General features: G+C 49.7%; 1 protein-coding gene across 1 annotated transcript in view; it reads left to right on the top strand.

The window, feature by feature from the left end:
* The window catches only part of RCOR1 (REST corepressor 1), a 79692-nt gene that overhangs the window by 31923 nt on the left and 26124 nt on the right, over nucleotides 1-21645 (top strand). The window contains exon 3 of the mRNA XM_032188143.1: nucleotides 7709-7792. Within this exon, the coding sequence (XP_032044034.1) occupies nucleotides 7709-7792 (84 nt within the window). The remainder of the gene's footprint in view (nucleotides 1-7708; nucleotides 7793-21645) is intronic.

Here is a 21645-nt window from a genome sequence, read left to right as displayed (position 1 = left end):
AAAAAAAAAAGTAAAACCTGATGATGTGCAGTTCAGACTTGGCATGGGTTAAACTTGATTACTATAAAAAAGGGGAACTGTATTACTATCCCTGTTTTCTTCATTTTTCTCTTCCAGCTCTCCTAATGGCAATAATTTTTATCGCTGCAAAGTGACCTTTGTAATCGTTGCTGGATGATTAATCTTTAACTGGGTAATTTTTAAAGCAATATTTTTCACACTGTCATAATGTGTGATACCATGTATTTTGTAGCACAGCACCTACAGTTATTCTGAAGCAATAAGGCCCTTCGGTCTGCACTTCGAGTGCTGCTGCTCTGTATGGAAACCCAAGCAGTAGCCTTTGTTTCCTTAGGAGGATACAGAAATGCCCTCAGAACTTTATTTGCATACAGATTACAGTGTCAGTCAGGTGTAGTCACGTATAGGAAGAGCTAAGCACTGCTTAATTCATAACTTTTAAATTAAAAAACATTCCTTAAGTTGCAGGATTCCAGTTTAAAATATTCTGCTACACTTAATGTTGCTGTTGTCTGTACAAGGATGGTATTTCTGCGATTCTTCCTAAATCTAGGCAATCCTCAGAAAAAAGCACAGGCTCAAGGGGGTTGCAGGCATTCATTGTCTGCTGACCTGGGAGAAGTCCCGTGCCCAAGGAGCTGGAGATGGGCAGCAGGGCTCTCCCCATGGCTCTGAGCTGCTGCTTGAGACCCTGGTGCCAGCAGCAGGGGAGGATGGCAGAGAAGCTTTTCTTCTAATTCTTAATTTTGTTTGAATTCTCCTGTGTCACATAGGTACCTCGTTGTATTGCAGCTGTGCATGTACAATTAGACGATGAGCCTGAGTAATATCAATGAGCCAGTGAGGAGTTCTTCAAGTTATGGGAGCCAGTGCCTCCCTTGTCTTATTTTAACAGTCACCGTGGGTACTGTAAGCAGGGGATTTTACCCTATGCAATAAATATAAGGTCTGCATTGATACCGAAAATGCAGGATTGGGAACAGAAGTACTTGTTTAATCTCACTTCATCAGAAGTAAATACGTGTAGACCTGGTCCAAAACTGCTTTAAGCAGCATTTATAGCAGCTAAGTCGTTATATGTCAGCTCCAGCTCTCACCCAAACAATTAAAACATCTATTCACCTCCATGGATTACGCAATGCATGTTTTATGTAAAATGGAAAGGGTTACATATTAAAAGTAAGGGGTGTTTCTTAGTCTATTTTTTTTTTTCTTTTAAACCTGCAAAATGTGATTTAAAGGTGAATTAGTACCATTTATGGGAGGGCTCAGTAAGTGCTATTAGTAACGCGATAGCCTTTGCAGGAGGGAATTCTGCCATCCGGTACCTTGGGGATTTCAGCCTGTTGTGTAAACTTTTAATAACTCCTAATGAAACACATTGTTTAGGTCTGGAAACCTTTTCTTACCTGCTGCCTTGCAAAAGATTACCTGAAGATTTCCCTTTTGTACTATGGGAAGTGCTTTTTGAAACTTTGTTGATTTGTCCATGCTTGCCTTCCAAAGAAGATATAGCAGTGTGCATCTGTATCGAACACCTGACCCTGGCTGTGCTTTTCTGGGTTAGCATTTGCTGCTTTAAGTAATGCAGGAACTTAATAGTGTCAGATTCCCACTCTTTGTGTTGCGTGTTGCAGTGCTGTCATGGTGGTGTGTTGGTCTGTTTGCCTTCTTCGAAAGTCAGAGGGCTCCAGTAGCTCTGAAATGCATTATGCAAACAGCAGCAGCAAAAAAAATAAATAATCACACCTGAGGCTGTTGAAAGGGTTACGGAGAAGGGTGAAGGCTGGGAATCCTCCTGGCAGAGCTTCGTCCTGACTTGGGCAGGATGGAGCTGGGAGCAAAATGTGTCTTGGCATCTGTAGGAGACTGGGGTGATCTCTCTGAGGGGTCAGGGTAGGTGCCAGAAACAAAGCGTAGCATGCTCTTGAGTGGCTCACAGCTGCAGCTGGAGAAAGCAGCATCCCTGGGCAGAGCTGTGAGAACGAGCAGCTCCCTCAAGTGCAGAAACTCAAGTGGGAGCTGGCACCGCTGCCTTGCACGGAAGCAAGAGGTAGGTGACAGTGACGGGCGGTCCTTTCAGAGGCCTTGGCTCCCATGAGTTTATTCTGGCATGTTTCATCTCTATGAGGGAGAAGAAAAGTAGAATGGGATATGTTGGGCCAGAGCAGTGGGTTTGAGGTAGCTGAAGCTCCAGGTGTCCTGCCTGTCCTGTATGCTGGAATTACACTCGCAGCCCTTCAGACAGCGTAGAGCAGTGCCGTGGTGGATGGAGGTCGCCTGCCTGTTCCCTTCCCTTCCTCGTCTCTTAGGGTGTGCAGTATAAAACTAGGAATTAGTTGAGAACCCTTTTTTTTTTTTTTTTTTTTTTAATTAGGATTAGGCTCCCCTGCTCTGGTTGGCAGCAGCGGGGTGAAGCTGCAGGGCAGCAGAGGCCCTGTCCACGTGAGCCTGCTGCTCCCTGCGCACCCGCTCTGCTGTTTGTCTGGTCTCGCAGCCAGCTGATTTGATTTAATAACTCAGGGAAAAAGCTGTTTGCTTTTTTATTTTGCCAGGTTAGTTTTAGCGAAATGTGCTTGGCTTGGGTGGACAAATGCCAGAGTCAACAGGAGGTGGGGGGGAGGCGGGGAGTGCGTGTCAGGAGAGCAGGGAGATGCCGGCTGAGCAGGCCCTCCTCCGCCTTCAGCAGCGCTGAGGTGTGAGATGGGCTCCAGCTGTGAAGTAAAACTTTCACCCTTTGGCCTTTTGACTCAGTTTCTCCGAGCCTCTTGGTTCACCTCCCCGAACGGAGGTGCAGGTGGGATGAGGGAGCAGTGTTTTTACAGCTTTCCTGCTCTCCTGACTTCAGCTGCTCCATGGCTCACTGAGACAGGGAGGGGTCAGCCATGAAGAAGGCTCTGTGACCTGTGGAGGAGACGTAGTGCCTCTGACACTGCTTTGTGTGGTATCGATGGCCTTTGGTAGCTTCTGTCTGGCGATGTGTCCACCTCCTTCTCCTAACAGGCATCTTGGCTTCCCCAGCACCCTGGCAGAGGTTGGGCGAGAAGCGCGCTTCTTGCTCCTGGTCCTGCTTCATTGGCAGCCTTTCCGCAAGCGTGGTGGCTCACAGCCTGCAGGGCACGCGCGTGTCGTTGCTCTCGCTGTGCTCTGGAGAGAGCCTGAACAAAGACCTGTGGTTTCGTGTCAGCACAAATGTATTCATGATGACAAACTCCGCAGCACATTCAGCACTGACCTTATTCATACAGTCCTGACTCTAGCACCGGTGCAGCGTAAGTTTGCATAGAAAAAGTCGTGCTGTCTGCAGGAAGCCCTAAAGATGCCAGGTGCTCGTGTATCGCATCAGGCTGTGGGTGCTGCTCAGGGATCGTGGGGCCCAGTCCCTCTGCTATGGAAGTACACGGTCTTGTTGACTTTGGCTCGGGGCTGTGTTTTGTAGTATGAGGAGGAGGTCCTGACCTTGCAGGTAAAATGATAGCGGGGGACTTGCAAGGGTGTTGGGTCTCGGTGCATTTAAGAAGTTCCTTGCAAGGAACTTATGCGCATCACTTCTATCCTGCTTCTGCTGAGGGTCCTGGCAGGGCCAAACCTCTGCTCTCTGGCTTGGAGTGAATGCAGCAGAACGTGGCTCTAGGGAGGAAGGGAGGATTGTAAGAGGGTTTTTTGAGTCTCTTGACTTTCACTTTCCTCTTTGTTCTCTGCCTTGTGTACGAGCTGGGATTGCTCAGGTGTGGGCTGACCTTAAGCTGGATTTACTTCTGAGGCTTTAAACTTGTGTGGTGGTGGGAGAGCAGGACTGACACCTTTCTGTGTGCAAGTGAAAATTGTGCATACATGCTTGGGAGTGAGGCTGTCCCTTGTAGTAGCCTTCACAGCAGGGTAGAGAGATGCTTTAAAGACTCAGGAGCAAGATATTTTGTTTTAAATCACCCCAATGCCTCTTAGAGTCAGCTGCTGCTGGTTGAAACCTCCATCTTGTGTTTTTTCTTAGTGAGTTTTAACCTGGGTCAACCCCCTCTTCTGGTTCAGTTTATGGTTCATCACACATGGTGTCTGTGTGGCTAAGGAAATGGGGTAGGAGCATGTTCTGGGGGCAGCTCTGGAAAAGAGCCATGGTACTGTACCTGGTCAGGAGGGCTGCCCATCTCTGCTTGGGTGAAGACAATGGGAACTTGAATCCCCTGTGGGTTTTGGCACTGGGATGAAGGACAGGAGGAAGGATCCGTGATTCCTCTGAGCCGTGACTTTGGGACAAACAGGAGAGCCTGCAGTGGGGACAAGATTTGGAACTGTTTGCTCCTGTATCATCTGTGATAGGGAGCTAATGGCTGTGGCAGAGACTCTACAAATACCTACTGGGTAGTGTACATGAAAGTGCAGGATTAACTGAAATGTCAGATGATCTTTCTGCCAATATACAGCTTCTTTAAACACAGGCTGCACTGGTTTAACTGCACTTGCTTAAATGAGTAAACCCCATTGATCCTGAATTGATGTTACCCTAAAAAGAGTAACCCTTGCCCTCCTTAAGTGACTATTTTAATGTAAAATACATAATGGATTAAATTAACGTAGCTTTTTAGCTTTGTCACTGAAGTGTGGAGTGTTTGAATTCACCCTGTTAACCTTTGCGTGGAAGCAGGGGGTGGGGGAAGGAATTCCCCCATGTTGGTGGGCCTTGTGCTGTGCTTAGAAAGATGCAGAAAAGGGCTGCAAGAACTGCTCTGCAAGAGCTGTGCCATGCCCTATCCTCTCTCCTGATGGTTCTTGCTCAGAAATAACCATTTCCATTTGCTTTTAAACTCTTCCTTGCTATGTCATGTAGTAAGAGTCCTGGTGCTGCTTGTATTTTGGGGGTCAGCACTGGGCTGTTAGGAGGGATAGGTGCTGGGTCTGCCTCTCCTGCTGGGGATGGGGAGCGAGGGTCTGTAGGCTTTGAGGGCTGATAGAGGGGATGATATGGGGCTAAGTCATATGTGGTGCTAGGAAGGGAGTCCTAGCCTCTGGGGTGTTTGCCTTCCGTGTCATCTGATGTTGGCCTTTGTAGGTGTGCCTGTCCTTTGCAGAGTTTTTAACCTAACCCTGGTGTGCCTCACACTGGGCTCTGCTGAGGGACGTCTGTGGACTCGGGGTGCTGCTGAGGCTGGTGGGAGGTGAGGGGAAGAAGCGGGGCTGTGGTACTGGGGCAGGAGGGGATCCTGCAGGCAGCACAACGCCCCATGTTGGACTCAATGTTCAATGATTTGCAGGGAGTTCCTGCTCAAGTGAGGCCCAGTGAGAGATTTATCCTGGCCAGAGGGAAGGGTTGGACATGGGCAGCCCCTAACGCAAAGCAGTCCCCTGGCAAAGGAGGGCAAGGAACGTGTTTCACCGGCCACCTTGATGCCACAAAGTCCCTCAATACCACCTTGCCCTGGTTGCCACCTCCCAGGCTTTGGGGATGGCCATGGTGGCCTCTTTGTGTTACCTTCCCCTCAGGGCCCAGCCTGCTGAGGGGACGGCTGGGCTCTACGCCATGTGTGGCGGCCTCCAGGCGCCTCAGGGAGCAGGCACAGCCTGCTGCACTGGGGGAGACCCTTTCCCTTCTCCTGGATTAGGCGTTTTGGCCGGTTTAGTGAGCCAGGATGATGGGTTACCGTGGTGTGAAGGCTTGCTGGCAGAGTTTGGGTGCCAGGCTCCTAACTGGGGATGGGTTACAGTTGTGGGGAGGGGTGTGGGGTTTGGGTTGGCAGGGTTTAGCTTCTTGGAGGCCTGCCTGATGATTTCCACCTTTGAGCATTTCTCTGGGATGTGGAAGTGCTTTTCAGTGTAATGCCAAGTGAGCAGAGAGCCTTCTTTCTATCTATTTCAGACCCTGCACTGAACTAAGTAGCAGGACAGACTGCTGTGGGGAGAGTGAGGAGTGAAATTTGATAAAGAGGCTTAAAGCTGCCTCTTCCTTTGCATTTCTAACTTACACTTGGTATGGGGCAAAAGTAAAATTTAATCCCAGAAGTATGAAATTTTTTTTGTAAAGTTCAAGAAATGTAGTTACAAATTCAGACACCTTTTCTGTTCTATATATAGCCCCGGTCTCCTCCCCCCATCTCGTCTTTTCTCACTCTTGGTTTTCTGCCTAGTGTAGAAAGCAATGATCGTGCACAGTGCACAAAATACCTTGGGTGTGCAGTTGCTACCCTTCTACACAGCCTTTTCCTTTTTTTAAAAGATGATCGTGATGTTTGGATATTAATTCTAAGAAATCAGTAGTGAAAATAAGTTTGTTTTCTGGCAAGGCTTGAGAAATAAGGTAGACTCTGGGTATTTGAAGGTAAAATTTTAATTGTGTAAATATGTTATTGGCCTGTTTTTTTGTGCATGCTATTTTTGCTATATATACGTATTATTACTTTAAACTTGTTAAAGTATCTTTGTCACTTATCCCTAAATGGTATTAGCTGAGCAGTTTGATTACTGTTTTTAACACTAGATCTGACTGCTCATAGTATTGTAATTATCGAACTTTCTGATCTGGTCAGAAGGCTGGGTGCTGGCAGGCTTCTGTTTCTGCCACAGCAGAGACGGAGGAGCAGATAATGTCCTGATTTCATACCCGTGCCCCGAGAGAGGAGGGTCCTGGCACTGTGTCTTCCATCAGAGGATGCAGAACGTCTCTCTCCTGTTGTGGTGTTTTTCAGTGCATCGTGAAATGGTGGCTGTGTCTCATCGTGCAGCACAGAGAAAATAGCGTCGTGTTGAAACGTTGCATAAAACTTGAGCGTTGTGAAGTTCTGTAGTGGAAGTAGTACTGCACGCAGCCGTTCATAACAAGACCTGCAAGTTGCTCTTGGCCAGGGCGGGTGGTTGAGCTGGCTGGGCGTGCTGACTCAACAGGGCAAGTTTCTTTCTCTCCTCCTCCTCCTCTTCTGACTGCTCATCACCCAGGAACAGCAGATTCACGAGAACTTGTTGTTGAAACTTAACCTTTACCTTGAGGTTCCTCTTCAAAGTACGTGCAGCTGTGGTTCTTCACTTCAGACTTTCAGTGCTCTCAAGCTCAACAAGTGTTAAGGTGGCTAAAAACGGACGTGTTTTCAGGAGCGTGGGTGTGATGCACAAAAGCTGCTCTGAATGGGCTGAGCAGAGGGCCTCATTCTGCTCTGGGACACCCAGTGTTCCCCCGGTGGGTGTGCAGATACATGGGGGATGGAGACACAGCAGGGCTGTTGGGATGGATGGGGGAGAAGGCTCGAGGAAGTGAAATCTGAAACTGTAGCTTCATCTGTGTGCCTACCCTGAAGTGTTAATCTAAGTGCACAGTAATGTCTCATGATACTAAGGGCTCAGAGCCTGCCGCCTGAGCCTGGCTCCTCCCTTTTTCATTTAACAGTGGCTGGAAGAAAAATAATCAAGTATGCTGGAAGAGAAACATTAATTAACTTTTAATTTAGATCTAACATATGCTTCTTAGTGCGCTGCATGAAAGAGTGAGTGTGCGGTATCTGCCATGTTATGCAGGGGGTGATGCCTTGAAAAAAAAAACACAAGGAAAAGCCTCAGGTCTGAATGAGAAGATAGGGCTTTGACTCTACAGAAGGGTTTTGTAGCTTGATTAAAAGCTGCAGATGTGTGATAAGTTACTTTTGTATACATTTTGCATCTGAAACGACTTTCTCTATAACTTGGATTGTATCTGCTTTCTCTTAAGCCAAACTTGCAAGACGAAGTCAGGAGAGAGAGAACCTCGGCATGCTGGTCTGGTCGCCTAATCAGAATCTCTCTGAAGCAAAACGTAAGTCTCTTCAAATTCTTCTTTCTCCATTTCTCTTAAGTGTATCACTTACAGAATGTGAAGGTGCCACTTTCAGTAGAGAGGTTACGTCTGTGACCTTTTTATTATGCTTTGAAATTAATTTGAGCTTTGGAAAAGAAGAAAAGCCTACAAAGCAGCCCTCCAAAAGAACTTTGTTCCCCTCAGGCAGTTGTTCAGTGTAGCAAATACAAGGAAGCAGGGAAAGCAGGGGAAATGTGACACTTTTTTCCTTGGCATGAATTCTTTAAGATACTTACTCTCAGGCCTACATGATCTTGTTTGCTGGTGCCACAGAAGATGACAGAAATAACTGCTGAGAGCAAAATGAAAAGTGTTTTAGAATTACGGGGTGGCAGAAATCTATGGCAATTTGTAGTACCTTTTTCTGATAAAGCCACAAATGAAATTCACATCTGGAGCTCGTGGAGGTTTAAATGCCAGAACAATTGCAGTGCCTTGGAATTCCACGTGAGGGCAATTACCAGCTCTGTGTGTGTATTTGGGAACAAGTCTCAGTGCTGTTGCCAGATGGCAGAACTAGCTTTTGAAAGGTTTGTCTAGCTACAGTTGTCCTTGTGAATAAGTGGGACTCCTTGATTAAAGGGCTGCTGCTTGGAGGCAGTTACTAAAGCTAAACGTTTTTAGGGAAGGCAGCTGAAAGAGCTTATTTTTGATTTTATGCTTGTATCTTTTTTTTCTTTCTGAAGCTGGGACCAGGAATAAGAACCTTACATGCTTGTCCTCTGCAGATGTTTGTGGTGGCAGTATTAAGCTGATAGATGGCTTTTCCTTCGGCCCAAGGGCTGAGATGCATCACTGCACCATTGTGAGGCCTCTGCTAATTAAGGCAGCAGAGGCTGCATAAACTGGCTCTGTCAAGAAGTGGCTGGGATCTGCCCTGGGGCATTTGGTCCACTGAGGAAGTTGCCCCTTAAGTTATAAAAGGATAATAGTACTATGATCCCCAGATAAAAAGGGCTTTGCAAGGATCATGTTTGCCTTCTCCCTCACCAGTGGTGTCTTGTCTGCTCTCTGCTGGCTATTGCATGCTGAACTAAGTAAGACTGATGAGGAGAGAGAGATATTTGACAGTTATCTACAGCCAGAAACCTGTGAAGGCGTGTAAGAGTAAGAAACTGATGCCTCCACCAGGAGGCAAGGCTGCATGGGTCATCTGTGACACAGGATTTCTGTAGCTGCCTCTCAGGTCTGAGAGTCTTCTGAACCTCAGCTGTGCTTTGGAGCATTTAGTTTTTGTCTGATAGGATGTGGGTTTCTTGGAGACAGAGGAGAGAATGGAGGAAGAAAAGAAAGGATTTGTGGAACTGAGTAAAATCTTCAACTCGATATCATGGTAACTGGCTCAAAATATGCAAGTATATTACAGAGTAAAAAGGATATGATATCTGTTAAGATGTCATGAACCTAAGAAATGAAAAACGTAGTATGACTGATTTAAAAACTACATAGCAGTTGACTGTTGCTGGCACAACAAAGGTTGGGGAAAACTTGTGAATGCGAGGGCAAGAAAAAATTGCTCATAAGACTTGATTAAAATTTTAGCAACAGCGTAGGCACATCAGTGATTTTACCTTCCAAAAAGATACAGAAAAAAATGAATGAATATTTCATACGGTGTTTGGGGGTGAAGCAGTATGATCCTCTTGTGCAATACGTGACATACCAAGGTCTCCCAGGCACCTAGCTGGCTGTGGGGACGTGGTTGTCAAACAGCATCTGGTAGCAGCAAGCAGCCAAGGATCACTGGGAGAGGTGGCTGAGGGGCCTGGGGGTGGTAGGAACTCTCCAGCAGGTGGGGAGAGGGCAGCTCTGCAGGGAGGGAGGGAAGAAGAACAAGGAAAGAGTGGGCATTGCTTTGTCTCAGCTCAGTTTGAGCTGACAATACCGAAGGAAGTATCAGTTATTCCTACCTCTGCCTGGCGTTAGCCAAAAATGAGCTATGAAGAACAAAGCAGTGCAGTGCTCTGCAAAGTCTGTAGAGCATTTGGTGTATGGCATGCAGAGTTCCCTAATCTGTATCGTGGTTTATGAACAAGGAGCATTGGGGACAGAAAGTCTCTTCAGCTGTTCTGGTGTTCACTTCCCAGTCTTGGCATTTGCTGATGGTGAATCCTAATTAAATGGGGTCTGTGAGAACGCCTAATAGGGCTGATGATCCACGCTGCCATCAGCGATCCGGAGTTGATACGGGGTTGCTGTGGAGAGAAACTGAGGGTAAGCCATAGATTGACAAGATGATAAATAAAGCAAACACTGCCTTACAGAGTTTGTCTGGCTTACAGAGCGCTTTGGGTCTGTTTCCTAGCTTGAACCGATGCCAATGCAGTGGGTTCTTAATGACCCGACTGCAGAGTTACAAGTCTCTGCGCTGAAAGCTCTGGTCTTACCTTCTTTATCAAGACTGATGTCTGGAAAGAACTAGCTTGGAGTGCAATTCTAGGGGCACAGTGGGCAGGTAATTTGGCAAGGGCTTCCCAGCATCATGCTTGGCCCCAAAGGATGATGTGGGGGTAAAAAATGAGGTGGTAACTGGAGTGGTTTGCTGCCTCAGTCCTGCAGCATTCAGGAAAAAGGCTTCAGAATAACGGCTTTAGTATGGAAAATCTGAGAAAAGAATGGAGAATGGGAGCTACTGAAATGTTTGGAGAACTGAAGGCGAAGCAAACTCCATCTGTTCAGTTTACTGAGTAGAGACTGAAAGGGGACTGTTGAATTTTCTCTAAGGGGAATTTTGACATAGTAAAAGATGTATATAATGTAAATAAAGGGCTGCAAGAGAAGTCCACAGAGACTGAAATAAAATTCCTGAGTGTGTTTTTTAACTTTTTTGATTGACTATTGGAAGTTATCCAGGGAAGTGAAGGATTCCCTATTTCTTGATGCCTTTTTAAACCATGGGTTTTTGTGATATGTGTTATCCTTGGAGGGGGAAATCATCGGCCGTATGAGGCAGGAATGGAAGGAGTTGGGGTCTCCAGAAGGTTGGTGTAGCCCCTTGGTTTGTAAATGCTGTGAATCCTAGCTAGGATTTCATCCATCCTGCTCTTGTGGTAAGAGTCCTGGGACATTGCTGTGTTCCTGGGGCTCCGTGTGAAGATGGAAGTTGCTGCAGCACACGTCAGTGACGGCTCGGAGCTGGTAGGTCCCACGAGCAGAGCAGTTCTGTGGAACCTTGGAGGAACTGATTGCCTGGATGCCATGAAATAATGGATACGGCAGAGAAGATTTAAAAAGAAGAAAAAAACCAACACAACACACAAAACCAAACAGAAGTATGTTGGCTTACTGCTCACTTTCTTATCCTGTGCCTCGTTAACCATTAATCTTGTACAAACCGCTTACTGCCCTGCCCCGTATTGATACCGAAGCTGAATGCTGCCAGCCTGGTCCTTATCTGCCGTCAGGCTCCACTTTCAGGGGTCATAACAGTCCCCAGAGGGGGTCAGGAGCAGCTCGGTGGGAGACGGGCAGCCGTGCTCTGTGCCTGGCACGTGGGAGGTGGGGAAGGAGAGGCAGGGAGTGAAAAATGCATTGTAAGGGTGCTGCGGAGATCCTGCACGGGAGCGAGCTGGGCCAGCACGAAGCTATTTATACCGCAGCAGTGTGTCTGTCGCCGTGCCAAGAGCTCCAACGGGTGGAACCATAACGATGGCACTGGGTTGGTTTGGAAATAAGCAAGTGCTGGCATGCTGCAGCTGCCCAGGAGGAAGGGGTGGAAAGCAGGCGGGAGAATAGGATGTGATGAGGGCTTTTATGCATCTGTAGTTCAAAGGTGAACGACGAGAGGAGAAAGCTGCTTTGTTTAGCTTGCGATAAGCTCTGTTTTGAAAGTCACTTGTCTGCTCTCTTCCTGACAGCACACACGTGCCCTGGATGTGAGGTTTGGTTCCTGACCATTATCGGGATGTTTTGGTGGGTGTCCCCGGTGGACTTGCAGCTTCTGGGTGGTGCTGAAGAGGCGGCCCTGTCCCCAGCAGCCCTGGGAGGGCAGCTCAGGGCTGCCAGCTGGGTCCCCTGCTCTTCTGCTTGACCTGCTGACAGATCAGTGCTCCAGCTTCAGGCACTCCCCAGCCCTCCCTCTGTTACCCTGCCTGCGGGACTGCTCCTGCCTCACCCTGTGCCTGCTTTGGTGTGCCTGGGGAGACCGCAGGCAGCCCCCTGTTCCCCGGGCAGGGTGGTGGATGTGCCCGAGGCTCCTGGGGATGAAGGCACGCTGGTCACACGGAGCAGCAGGTGCTCCAGCACCCTCACCGTGCGCTCAGCCAAACCCCTGGCTGGGGACAAAAGGGGTTGGGGGGGCCTTAAACGTGCTGCAAAACCCGATCCCGGGAAGGCAGCAGTGCCAGCTGAGGCTCTGATGGAGGAAGAAGTGCAGGTTGCCATGGTTACTGGGGATGTTAACCCTGTGGGGTGCGTTTTGGCAAGGGGAGGGACGTGTCCCTGCTCAGCAGCGGTGCCCCAGCCCTGCGAGCTCCGAGTTGGCCTCTGGGAGCTCAAAGCCTGGGTCCTGCCAGAGGCTGTGAGCGAGTGCTGGTTGTTAGCCTGCCCGCCGCTGCCTCGTGGGTGAGAGTTTTGGTAACCATCCTCAGGTGCCACAAGGAGGTGGATCCCAGATTTCGGAGGGCTGGCTGCTGCTGAGCGACTGGAGGCTGACTCGAGCTGTGGTTCGAGGGTTAATCTGTGCGTAGAACAAGCTGTGGTTATTCTTCCCTTTCTCTTTTAAGAGGATGTGACACGAGCTTGAAAATCACCTTAATCTGGTTTTTCTAACCTAAAACGACAGAATAGAGGACAGGGAAGTATTTGTCTTATCAAGGTGCTGAGTGTGTCTTTGAAAAGGCTCCACACGCTCTGCGTTGGGTTTGTTTGCAGTGGGTAGCTGAGCCAAACAGCTCTAAGAAGGGCTTCTGCTTCCACGTATCCTTTCCCCCTCAGCTCACTTATTTTGGCCTGTGAATTCAGCGTGGACACACGGCTCCGTTAGCTGCCATCATCAGGTCTCATTTTCCTCATTTCCTTGGGGCACGGGGCGCGCTCACAATAAGTGAATGTGAGTGGAAAACCACAGATGGGAGAGACGAGACAGGGAAAAGCGATCTTAAAAATTCCCTTTTGAAAAACGAAGCCTCTGTTTAACAGGATGCATTGGAAGTGGAAGGAATTCGTGCTTCACAGGTACCCAGGAGCCAGCCCTGCAGCAGCCGGGAGGAGGATGGAGTCCCACGTGTGTTCAGCAGCAGCAAAGCTTTGTCCCTCCTCTCCAAACACTGCGAGCGAGGGCTTTGAAATGGCTGGAACTGTGGGTTTAATGATTTTCCCCCTTCCCTCCAGTCCCCCCTGCCTGAAGGGTTACAGCCCAGTGCTCTGGTTTATAAGGCGACCCCACGGAAGGCTGGGTTGGCACTGAGAGCGCAGCCCCCTCGGCTCTGGGGTGGGAGAGTGGGAGCAGCTCGGGCTCTGCCACCAGCCAGCAAAGTGCTGCTGAACTCCCAGCCCAGCTCAGGCTTTTGTATTTGGGGCTGGCTGGGTGCAGTGGGAGGTTTTGGAAGATGGAGTGTGTGCGTTGTGCTTTTTTTTCATTTGTTTTTTTTTTTTTTTCTTGTTTGTGTCTGAGGGTTTTTTTTTTTTTTTCCTCCTTCTTTTGAGAATAAGAAAAATGTTAGCCTTAAAAATAGCTGCCAGGTAGATCCAAAGCTTCCAGGTCTCTGAGGGGTGGACTTCAGGGGTTGTAATTCTTGCCTGCAGCTCAATGCTCACCTTTTCTTGCTTCCAGGGAAGACAGAAAGGAAACAAAACAACCAACACAAAAACCCCACAAACAACCCCCCACAAAAAAAAAAAAAAAAAAAGGCAAAGAAAAAGGCAGAAACCACTTCTGATCCTTCTATTTGTATGTGCTCCTTCATTTCCTTCCCTAGAAATATGAGCTTGGCTGTCCCAGTGACAGCAAAAAGGATTAATGGAAGAGCAGAATTGGGTTTATGTTTATCCCTAATCCAAATTTCATATTATGCAGCGAACCTGGCAGCTGTGAAGCTTGGATGCAAATGCCATAGCTGAAGAATACAACTCCGTGAATCCAGAAATGAGATAACTGGTGTTTAATTTAGGATTCTGCTCGAGTGTAGCTACAGAAATAATACAGTCATGGCCACTTCCACCAGAAGCTGCAGTTGCTGCACTTAAAAAAAAAATGCTCAAATACGAAGGTAGGCAGTATTTCATTCTAGCTGAGGCAACTTTTGATGCTTAAAGTGTGGATATTACCAACAGCAAAAAAAAAAAAAAAAAAAAAAAAAAAAAAAAAAAAAAAGATAGGCTTCAAAGGCTCTGGGTGTATCCCAGAAATGGCTGAGTTGCCTCAAACTTCGCTGCAGTTCCCCTTTGTTTGTCAGCTGCTGTGCTCGTTGCTGTTGCAATGCCGTGTGGAAATCTCAGAGCAGCTCTTTCATCATTATTACTGCAGGTTGATATTTCTGGATCCGGGATGCATATTTAAATGAAAGCTGAGGCTTTAACCCTTTCACAGCAGGGGTTTGTGTCTGAGCCAGGAAAGCAATTCGGTTCAAAAGGACTAGCGTGTGTGTGTGTTTGGGATGCGTTTCACCCAAGGTACGGAGGACTTTATCAAACAAAAATAAAAAAAATAAAAGCCAAAATTCCCCCAAAACCCCCAAAGAAAGAGGAACATGTTGGAGAGTATCCAGGAAAAGGGCGTCTGATCTAAGGTAGCTGCGTAATCCTGGAGGAATTTTTGCTGCTGTGCTGTGGGGGGGGGGTGGCAGTCACCAGTTTCTTCATGTGCCTTGTTCTCTCCTGCCACCTGTTTGTTCCTCTTTTTCACTGCAGTATGAAACGGGCCCTCAAACGTGGCGAGATGACCCAGTTTGAAAATGCCAGCTGCCACCACGGTTGCGACTGCAGGGGCTGAACCAGAGCTGGTGCTTGGAAAAAGCACGATGCGTTTTTTTTTTTTTTTTTTTTTTTTTTTTTAAAGAGAAGTTCAGAGACGAGGTGACGGGGATGTAATGGAGTGATGATAGCGCTGTTAAGAGTCACCCTGGCAGCCAGCCTTGATCTGAAAGGCGTTTGGGAGCAGTCCTAGGCAGGCTGAGAGGCGCTGTGTGAGCTGTAGGACCAGTGTAACGAGAAGCAGCAGGCTGCAGCTACGCCGGGCTGCCTGGCCCAGCCCTGGGCCGGGCTGAGCGTGCTCCAGTCTTGCTGGCTCTAGTGGGAATGGCAGCCTCTGAGCCTTTCGGTGTAGTTTTTTTTTTTTCCTGACCTCGTGTCTCTTATTGTAGCTTTGAGGGAAGAGAAAGAAGAGTGAGGATCTGGAAGGTAACTGCTTGTTTTGTCCTGGAGCTGGCTGGTGAGCAAAAGCACCAACAGGAGTGTGTTGACAGGGATGTGATGGGAGCTGTGCGCAGGCAGGGAGGAGCTCTTGTGGGATACGTCTTTCCCTGAGGAATGTTTGAGGACGTCACGGGCATAAGGTTGCTGTGATGAATTCACCCTGCTGCTGAGTGTGACCTTTACAGAGGTGCTGGAGCAGGAGGCAGAGCAGCCAGGCTTTCTCAAGAACATGTGCCAGAGCTTCCCTCTCCGTAATGTTTGTTCTAGCATTCTTTGCTCTAATTAGGAACCACTCCTGCTAATTATTTTTCCTGTACTCTTATTTTTGCCCTCCACATGCAAGTTATTTTCCAATCATACGCTCCTCATGCACTTTCACATGGTGGTAGGGGTAGTTATGAATTTCCTAGCACGGCAAGCATCGGAAGTAATAAATAATAACCTAAGGAAGGTCTGGGCTTCTAAATCCTGGCCGAAAGCAGCGGCCACATACCATGTTTTCATGTTGTTTGGGGTACCAGGAATTCCCCTTCGACTTAACCTGCAGCAGGCACTTGTTAGGTGCCTTAGTTCACGGCCTGCCTTAGTCCAGCAGCTGGCCTGTTCCTGCAGCACACAAGGGTGGGAGCTTTCAAGAGATTGGGGCAGACAGCAGGGGGTTAGAGCCACAGCCAGCCTCGAGGTAAGTCACTCCCTCTAGGTTACGCAGTCCTGGTGCATTGGATGTGTTTGTCTCGTCTCTGTCCTGCTTCCTTCCAACGTGCTTGCACCCAGGGGATAAGGGAGCCTTTCCAAGCACATCTGAGATGTCATTTGGGATTCTCAGCACCCTGGTGCCGTAGCACAGAGTGCTGCTGTCAAAGGTCCTCCCCTTCGCAGAAGGGGCCAGTCCCAAACATCTCAAAATGGGTTTTTAACTGCATATGTAGAAGGAACAAAAGCATCTCAGCAGTACTTCAGAAAACACAGTGAAGATCAGTTCACATCCATTATCAAGCTGCCTTCACTTGGTCCCTCTCTTTCTTCATTTAGTGTCACAACTTCTTGTTCACTAGTGCAGAGCTCTTCTGGGTCACTGAGAAGCAGTCTGTGCTCTAGACCCTTCTCACTCACCTAGCGAGGGAGGCCAGCAGCAACCAACCAACCCCAAACCAAGCCACCAACCCCCGACATTCAACCAAGAAGCACTGCTCCTGTGCCTGACCCGCTCACCATCCCAGAGCAGAGCCTTCTGCTCCAGCTGCCGCAGAGCTGGAGGCTGCTGCCTGCACCTGGAGGGCTCTGCCCTGCCCGAGCAGCTCCGTGCTCAGCACATCGCTGCCTCCCAGCAGCCGTGGGCAGCTCCGCAGCGTGACTCCGGCTTCTGTCCCCTCGCTGTCTGCTGGCCTGCCCCACGTGTCCTACCCGCCCGAGTGACATTCTCCAGGGAGGTGGCCAAGGGACAAACCGTTCATTTCTCTGCCTTTTGTATGCGTTATAAAGGGGGTCAGCGTGGCTCCTACTCTCTCGTGATGGGTTTTATTATCAGTAACAATAATAACGAGCTGTAATTTAGCCTGATGGCCATTCTGCTCCCACACACCCCTTCTGTGCAGGTGCCCTGGGTCGTGACGTGACGGAATTACTCGTGCTGGTCAAGGAGCTTGGCTCTGCTGCAGAGCTTTATTAGTTCGTGTTCCGAGCACAATGGGAACGCAACAGCTCTGGGTTTAGACAAGAGCCTTCAAAATCTTGTTGAGGGTGGGAAATGAACCCCATGGAAGGTTTCATCCTCTTTACAGGGCTTTGTGTCTGGGTGTTCACTGGCAGCTTCGGAGGCTGGTTGACAGCAGGCTGCTTGATCCGGCCTTTGAGCAGTCTGCTGACCCAGAGTGGCTGCTCCGTGCTAGGTTTTTTGGTAGTTTTTTTGTTTGCTTTTGCGTATGAGGTCGCTCCTTTCATGAATTACTTTATTCACTTGCTCAGAAAGCTGTGTTTCCATGCTGCTGGTGTAATACAAAATGAATTTCAGCAGATACAGCGTGACATGTGGATGAGGAGTTGGGAAATGTTCCTAGGTATGAGACCTAGGATGAACCTTGCATGAGACTGTTAGTCTGAGTCTGTTTCCCCACACTGACTCTGTTGTTAGTGTGTCAAACTTTTTTTTTTTTTTTTTTTTCCAAAGTAGTGAATGAAGAAAGGCTGAGAGAGCTGGGGCTGCTCAGCCTGGAGAAGAGAAGGCTCTGGGGAGACCTCACAGCAGCTTTTCAGTACTTAAAGGGGGCTTATAAGAAAGCAACTTTTTGCTCAGTCAATGACAGGACAATGGGGACAAAATTTAGCTTTAGGCTAAAAGAGGAGGGATTTAGATTAGAGGTTAGGAGGAAATTCTTCACTCAGAGGCTGTGAGGCCCTGGCACAGGTTGCCCAGAGAAGCTGTGGGTGCCCCATCCCTGGAGGTGCCCAAGGCCAGGCTGGATGGGGCTTTGGGCAACCAGGGCTGGTGGGAGGTGTCCCTGCACATGGCAGGGGGCTGGAGCTGGGTGGGCTTTAAGATCCCTTCTGACCTAAGCTGTTCTATGGAACTGTGGCTTTTGGAAACGATGCATGGAATCAGCTACTCTTTAGGAGTGCAAAAAGTAGTAATGTCCATAATAAAATCTGCATGAGGGAGGCTGCTTCTAATCCAAGTTAATGTCTCTTGAACGATCTGATCAAATAGTTCTTTAAATCTCCTACCCGTTGTGACAAGCACATTGATAACGCAGCTACTTGCATTGCTTGGGCATGTTCCTGCCTTGAAGTATGGAATCTGGGGCTGTGGCTTCTCTGCAGAGTGAACTCAGGCCATGGACTGACAGCGGGGTACAGCTGGCTTTAGGACTCCCTGTACTGAACCGTGCAAAGATCTGCTCTGCTGTAAGCCTGCTCTCGTTAGGTGTGTGCCCTATGCATTTACTCCATGGTCACTTCCTTGTCTGTGTCTCGGAAGCTCACACAGGGATCGAGCATTGCCTCCCTGCCAGCAGGTACCGTGTGCTGCTGTATGATCTGACACGGGATCCCAAATCCTCATAGGTTAGTGGGCCGAGTGGCTCTGCCTGTTTGGTACTGGGTCCCAAAGGTGCAGATTCCCCTGGGCTGTCAGACCGCCCTCATCCTTCCCCCCTGTGGCACACAGGAGGCACCCGGGGCTCTGTGCAGGTAGAGCCATGCCGCCCCTCCAGGAAGGCAGTGCTGATGCCAGGGCTGAGCAAATCTCCAGCTGAAGCTTAAATGCGTTCCACGCGCAAGAAGCGGTCTCTTTTCCCTCAGAGAGTGCTCCGTGTGCATCCTTACGGTGGGTATCCACCCTCCTGATGCGCTGCCACCAGCTGAGGGCGCAACTTCAGGAACCAGCCTGTGTTGGTAAAAGCTTTAAGGGCAACGTGCATCCTAGCAAAAGGCCTTCCCTGGAAAACAGCTTTAAAGGGTTCTGACGAGCTACCGAAGCCGTGCTGGGGGTGTGAGTGCCCCCGTGGCTGCGGTACAGCTTTCTTGCTGCTGCAGCACAATCTGAAGGCAGGTGGGTCAGGTCTTGAACCATCACTGGAGCTCCAGCTTTGGGCTTAGCTTTAGATGCCGGCAAAGCAAAGAGAAGGATTAAGAAAGAGAGATGGGAAATAGCTGCTTTTCTTTGCTAGCAGGAGTGTGTTTCCCTTTGAGAAATAAAACTGTCAGCAGGCACAAGGGCTGCTTGCAGGGGTCAGATCTCTCAGCAGCAGGGCACTCCACTGCATCCCTTCGGCCTGCCACCTGAGGCTGCAGCTCCCTGGCTCCAGGTGTGGCTGGGAGCGACTTCCCACATCACTGCTGGTTTCCATCCAGCCGTGCCTGTTCCTGCCTGCTCATCCCTGCCCTCGTGCTGTGCTGGGGTAAGGAACACGTCCCACTTCTGGCTGGGCCATTCAGACCTGGCCTTTCTCAGGGTGCCTGGGGGTGTGAGGGATGCTCACCCTGGCCCTGCTGCTGAAGGACATGAGGTGATGGCCAAGTGGATCTGAGCCATGGGGAGGTGAGTGGGTGGGAGCTGAGACCTACTGTGTGGTCACTTGGCTCGAGGTACCCTGCCCCTGCTGCTCCTGTTCGTGGTGACTTCCCCAGCTGAGGTCAGTTTTTCTTTGCCTTGAAGTTGCATCCAGGCTTTTGCCTCACCTGCTGTAGATACAGCAGGTATAAGTGGAGTTAAGGCCCAAATCTTTTCATGCCTTTCACTTGTGAAGTGCTGAAGTGGCCTTTGTGTTGCTGCAGTGCTCTCTCTTCCTAGAAGCAGTCTGAAAGGAGGCCACCTACCTGCCCAGGTGAGTGCAGCAAGGGGCCTAAAGCATGGCTGTGCCCTGGCTCTCCGTCCCTCTCCTGCTCCTCCTCTTGCCAAGGAGAGGAAATATGCCTTGGAAAAACGAACAGCCTCTTAAGCAGATGGGTTTTGTTTGCTTTTATACCCAATTCCGCCCAGAAAAAGTGGTCAGGCCCATCTCGTTTTGGGCTCTGCCTGCTCCCCACTGCCTCCTGTTGCTGCTCACTTGAGCGAGCGGCTTTGTTTGAGCTCGGCTCTTCTCCTGCCTTCCTCTCCTGTGCTGGGGCCACGAGGTGGCAGGATTGTTCCACCGAGGCGGCGGGACGGCAATGCAGCTGCTCATTTCTACACCGAGGTAGAAACTGTGGCGAGTTGTTTGTCTACTGTCACAAGTGTTTTGACAATTGGAAGGATTTCACATGTATGTGTCTAATCCCTGCTCCTTATTTTCTTTATATCAGATTGATTTGTTCTGGGTCTCGACTTCTTCTGTTCCGAAAGGAGGGGGAGAGGAGGGGGAGATGGGGAGCCGCATCCGAAATCCCTCACAGGTTCCAGCATTGATCAGACCCCGTGAAGCACATTACCGAGGCTGTGAAGGCTGCTGCTTTTGTCCTTATTTCACCCTGTTCTGTCAGGGTATTGCATCACGTAATATGCAAAGTGTTCAGAGCTCCTGCAGTACCCCAGTAATAGGGGTGAACTGAGGTTGCAGCAACAGCTCTACCTCTGCATTCCTGGTGCGTTCCCTGGGCTTTAGCGCTCCCGCCTCTGCTGCAAACCCTCCTCGGGGTCACTGAGTCCACCAGGCACAACACGACACTTGTGGGGTCTGTAAGAAGCAAGCTGGGGCTGGGTGTGGGGGGAGTTCTCCCCAAAGACCCACTTGGGGAGAGCGTTTCATCTGCTCAAGTGCTGAGGAGGGGAGGCATCGCTTTCAGGCGTCTCTCTCCTCGGAGCTCTCCCACCCCCCAGCCCAAAATTAATGCTCTTGTTTTACATCTCTGAATTCATGGCTCGAGGATGCGGGACTGAAAATCAGCAATGCAGTTGTTTGCTCGTGTCAGCCAAGAGGGTCCCCTTCCCTTAGCCTCTAGTGAGGAATTCTTGCGGAAAGGCAGCTAGCAGAAGGAAAGGCTGAGAGAGAGAGACAGCTGGAAACAAGACCGCGATGTTCAGGGGGCTGAGGGCACCATTTTGGGCAGAAACTCCTCTTTCTAGATGGTGGAGGAGAAGCACTTTGCTCTGCTCCCTTTCTCGTTCCCCTACATCTCCCTTCTCTGCGTTAATGCTGCGCTCGGGGTCCTTTGGATATCTTTTTGTAGGTCTCCCTCCCTGTGTTAGAGAGAGGTGCTTTTTGAAAGCATCTGAGCACCCCGTGCTCCTCTTTGCTGGTGAGGATGTGTGTATGGCTCTGTTCCCTTCGTGTCCCCACCTTTGTCCCCCTGCCTTCCTGCACATGCCTGCCTGTAGGAAGCAGCTCTCTGGGTGCTCCCTCCACTCTGGGCAGGGGCTGTGCGTGGGGTCCTGCTCTTCCCCACCACAGCTAAAACACATACAAGGGAAGAAACGTAGCCCAACTGGAAAAGAAACAAACCAGTTTGTGCTTCTGCTCTGTCCCTCCTCCCGCATCTGGTTTCTAGTAGCAACAAGAGCTTCCAGAGGAGCCGAGCATCTCCTGTGTCACACAGACACCCGTCTCTGCCCAAGTGCTGTCGTTCTGGCCCGCTCTGTGCAGAAACACTTCCAGCACCGGGCTGGATGTGAGAGGAGGGGAGGGCATCCCCATCTCCCCTGCTCAGCTGCAGTTGTGGTGGCACGGCTTGTGCCGGGGCTGCTGGGCTGGCAAGTTTGTCTGGTGTAAGCAGGGCTCTGCCCCGGGCTCCTGCTGCCTGCACAGATCGCTGCTTGCGCGCCGAGCGTGGCTGAGTGCTGCTGAAAGGCAGGATTTCACGTGCCCGCTGCCCTGGGCTCGCTGGAAGCACGTGGGGGAAGGCAGGGGTGGAAGAGAGCGCTTATTGCTCTGGGCTGGCATGCGAAGCATGAAGCTGGTGGCAATTCCAGGCTCTGCTGGTATGGGAGGCGAAAGGGAGCCTGTGACTCAGCCGGTGCCCTGCTCTTCCTTGCTTGGTTCGTGCAG

The sequence above is a fragment of the Aythya fuligula genome, chromosome 5 (genome assembly GCF_009819795.1).
Source record: "Aythya fuligula isolate bAytFul2 chromosome 5, bAytFul2.pri, whole genome shotgun sequence".
Classification (NCBI taxonomy): domain Eukaryota; kingdom Metazoa; phylum Chordata; class Aves; order Anseriformes; family Anatidae; genus Aythya; species Aythya fuligula.
Note: the sequence above shows the minus strand (reverse complement) of the source record. Positions and strands in the feature narration are given on the sequence as shown.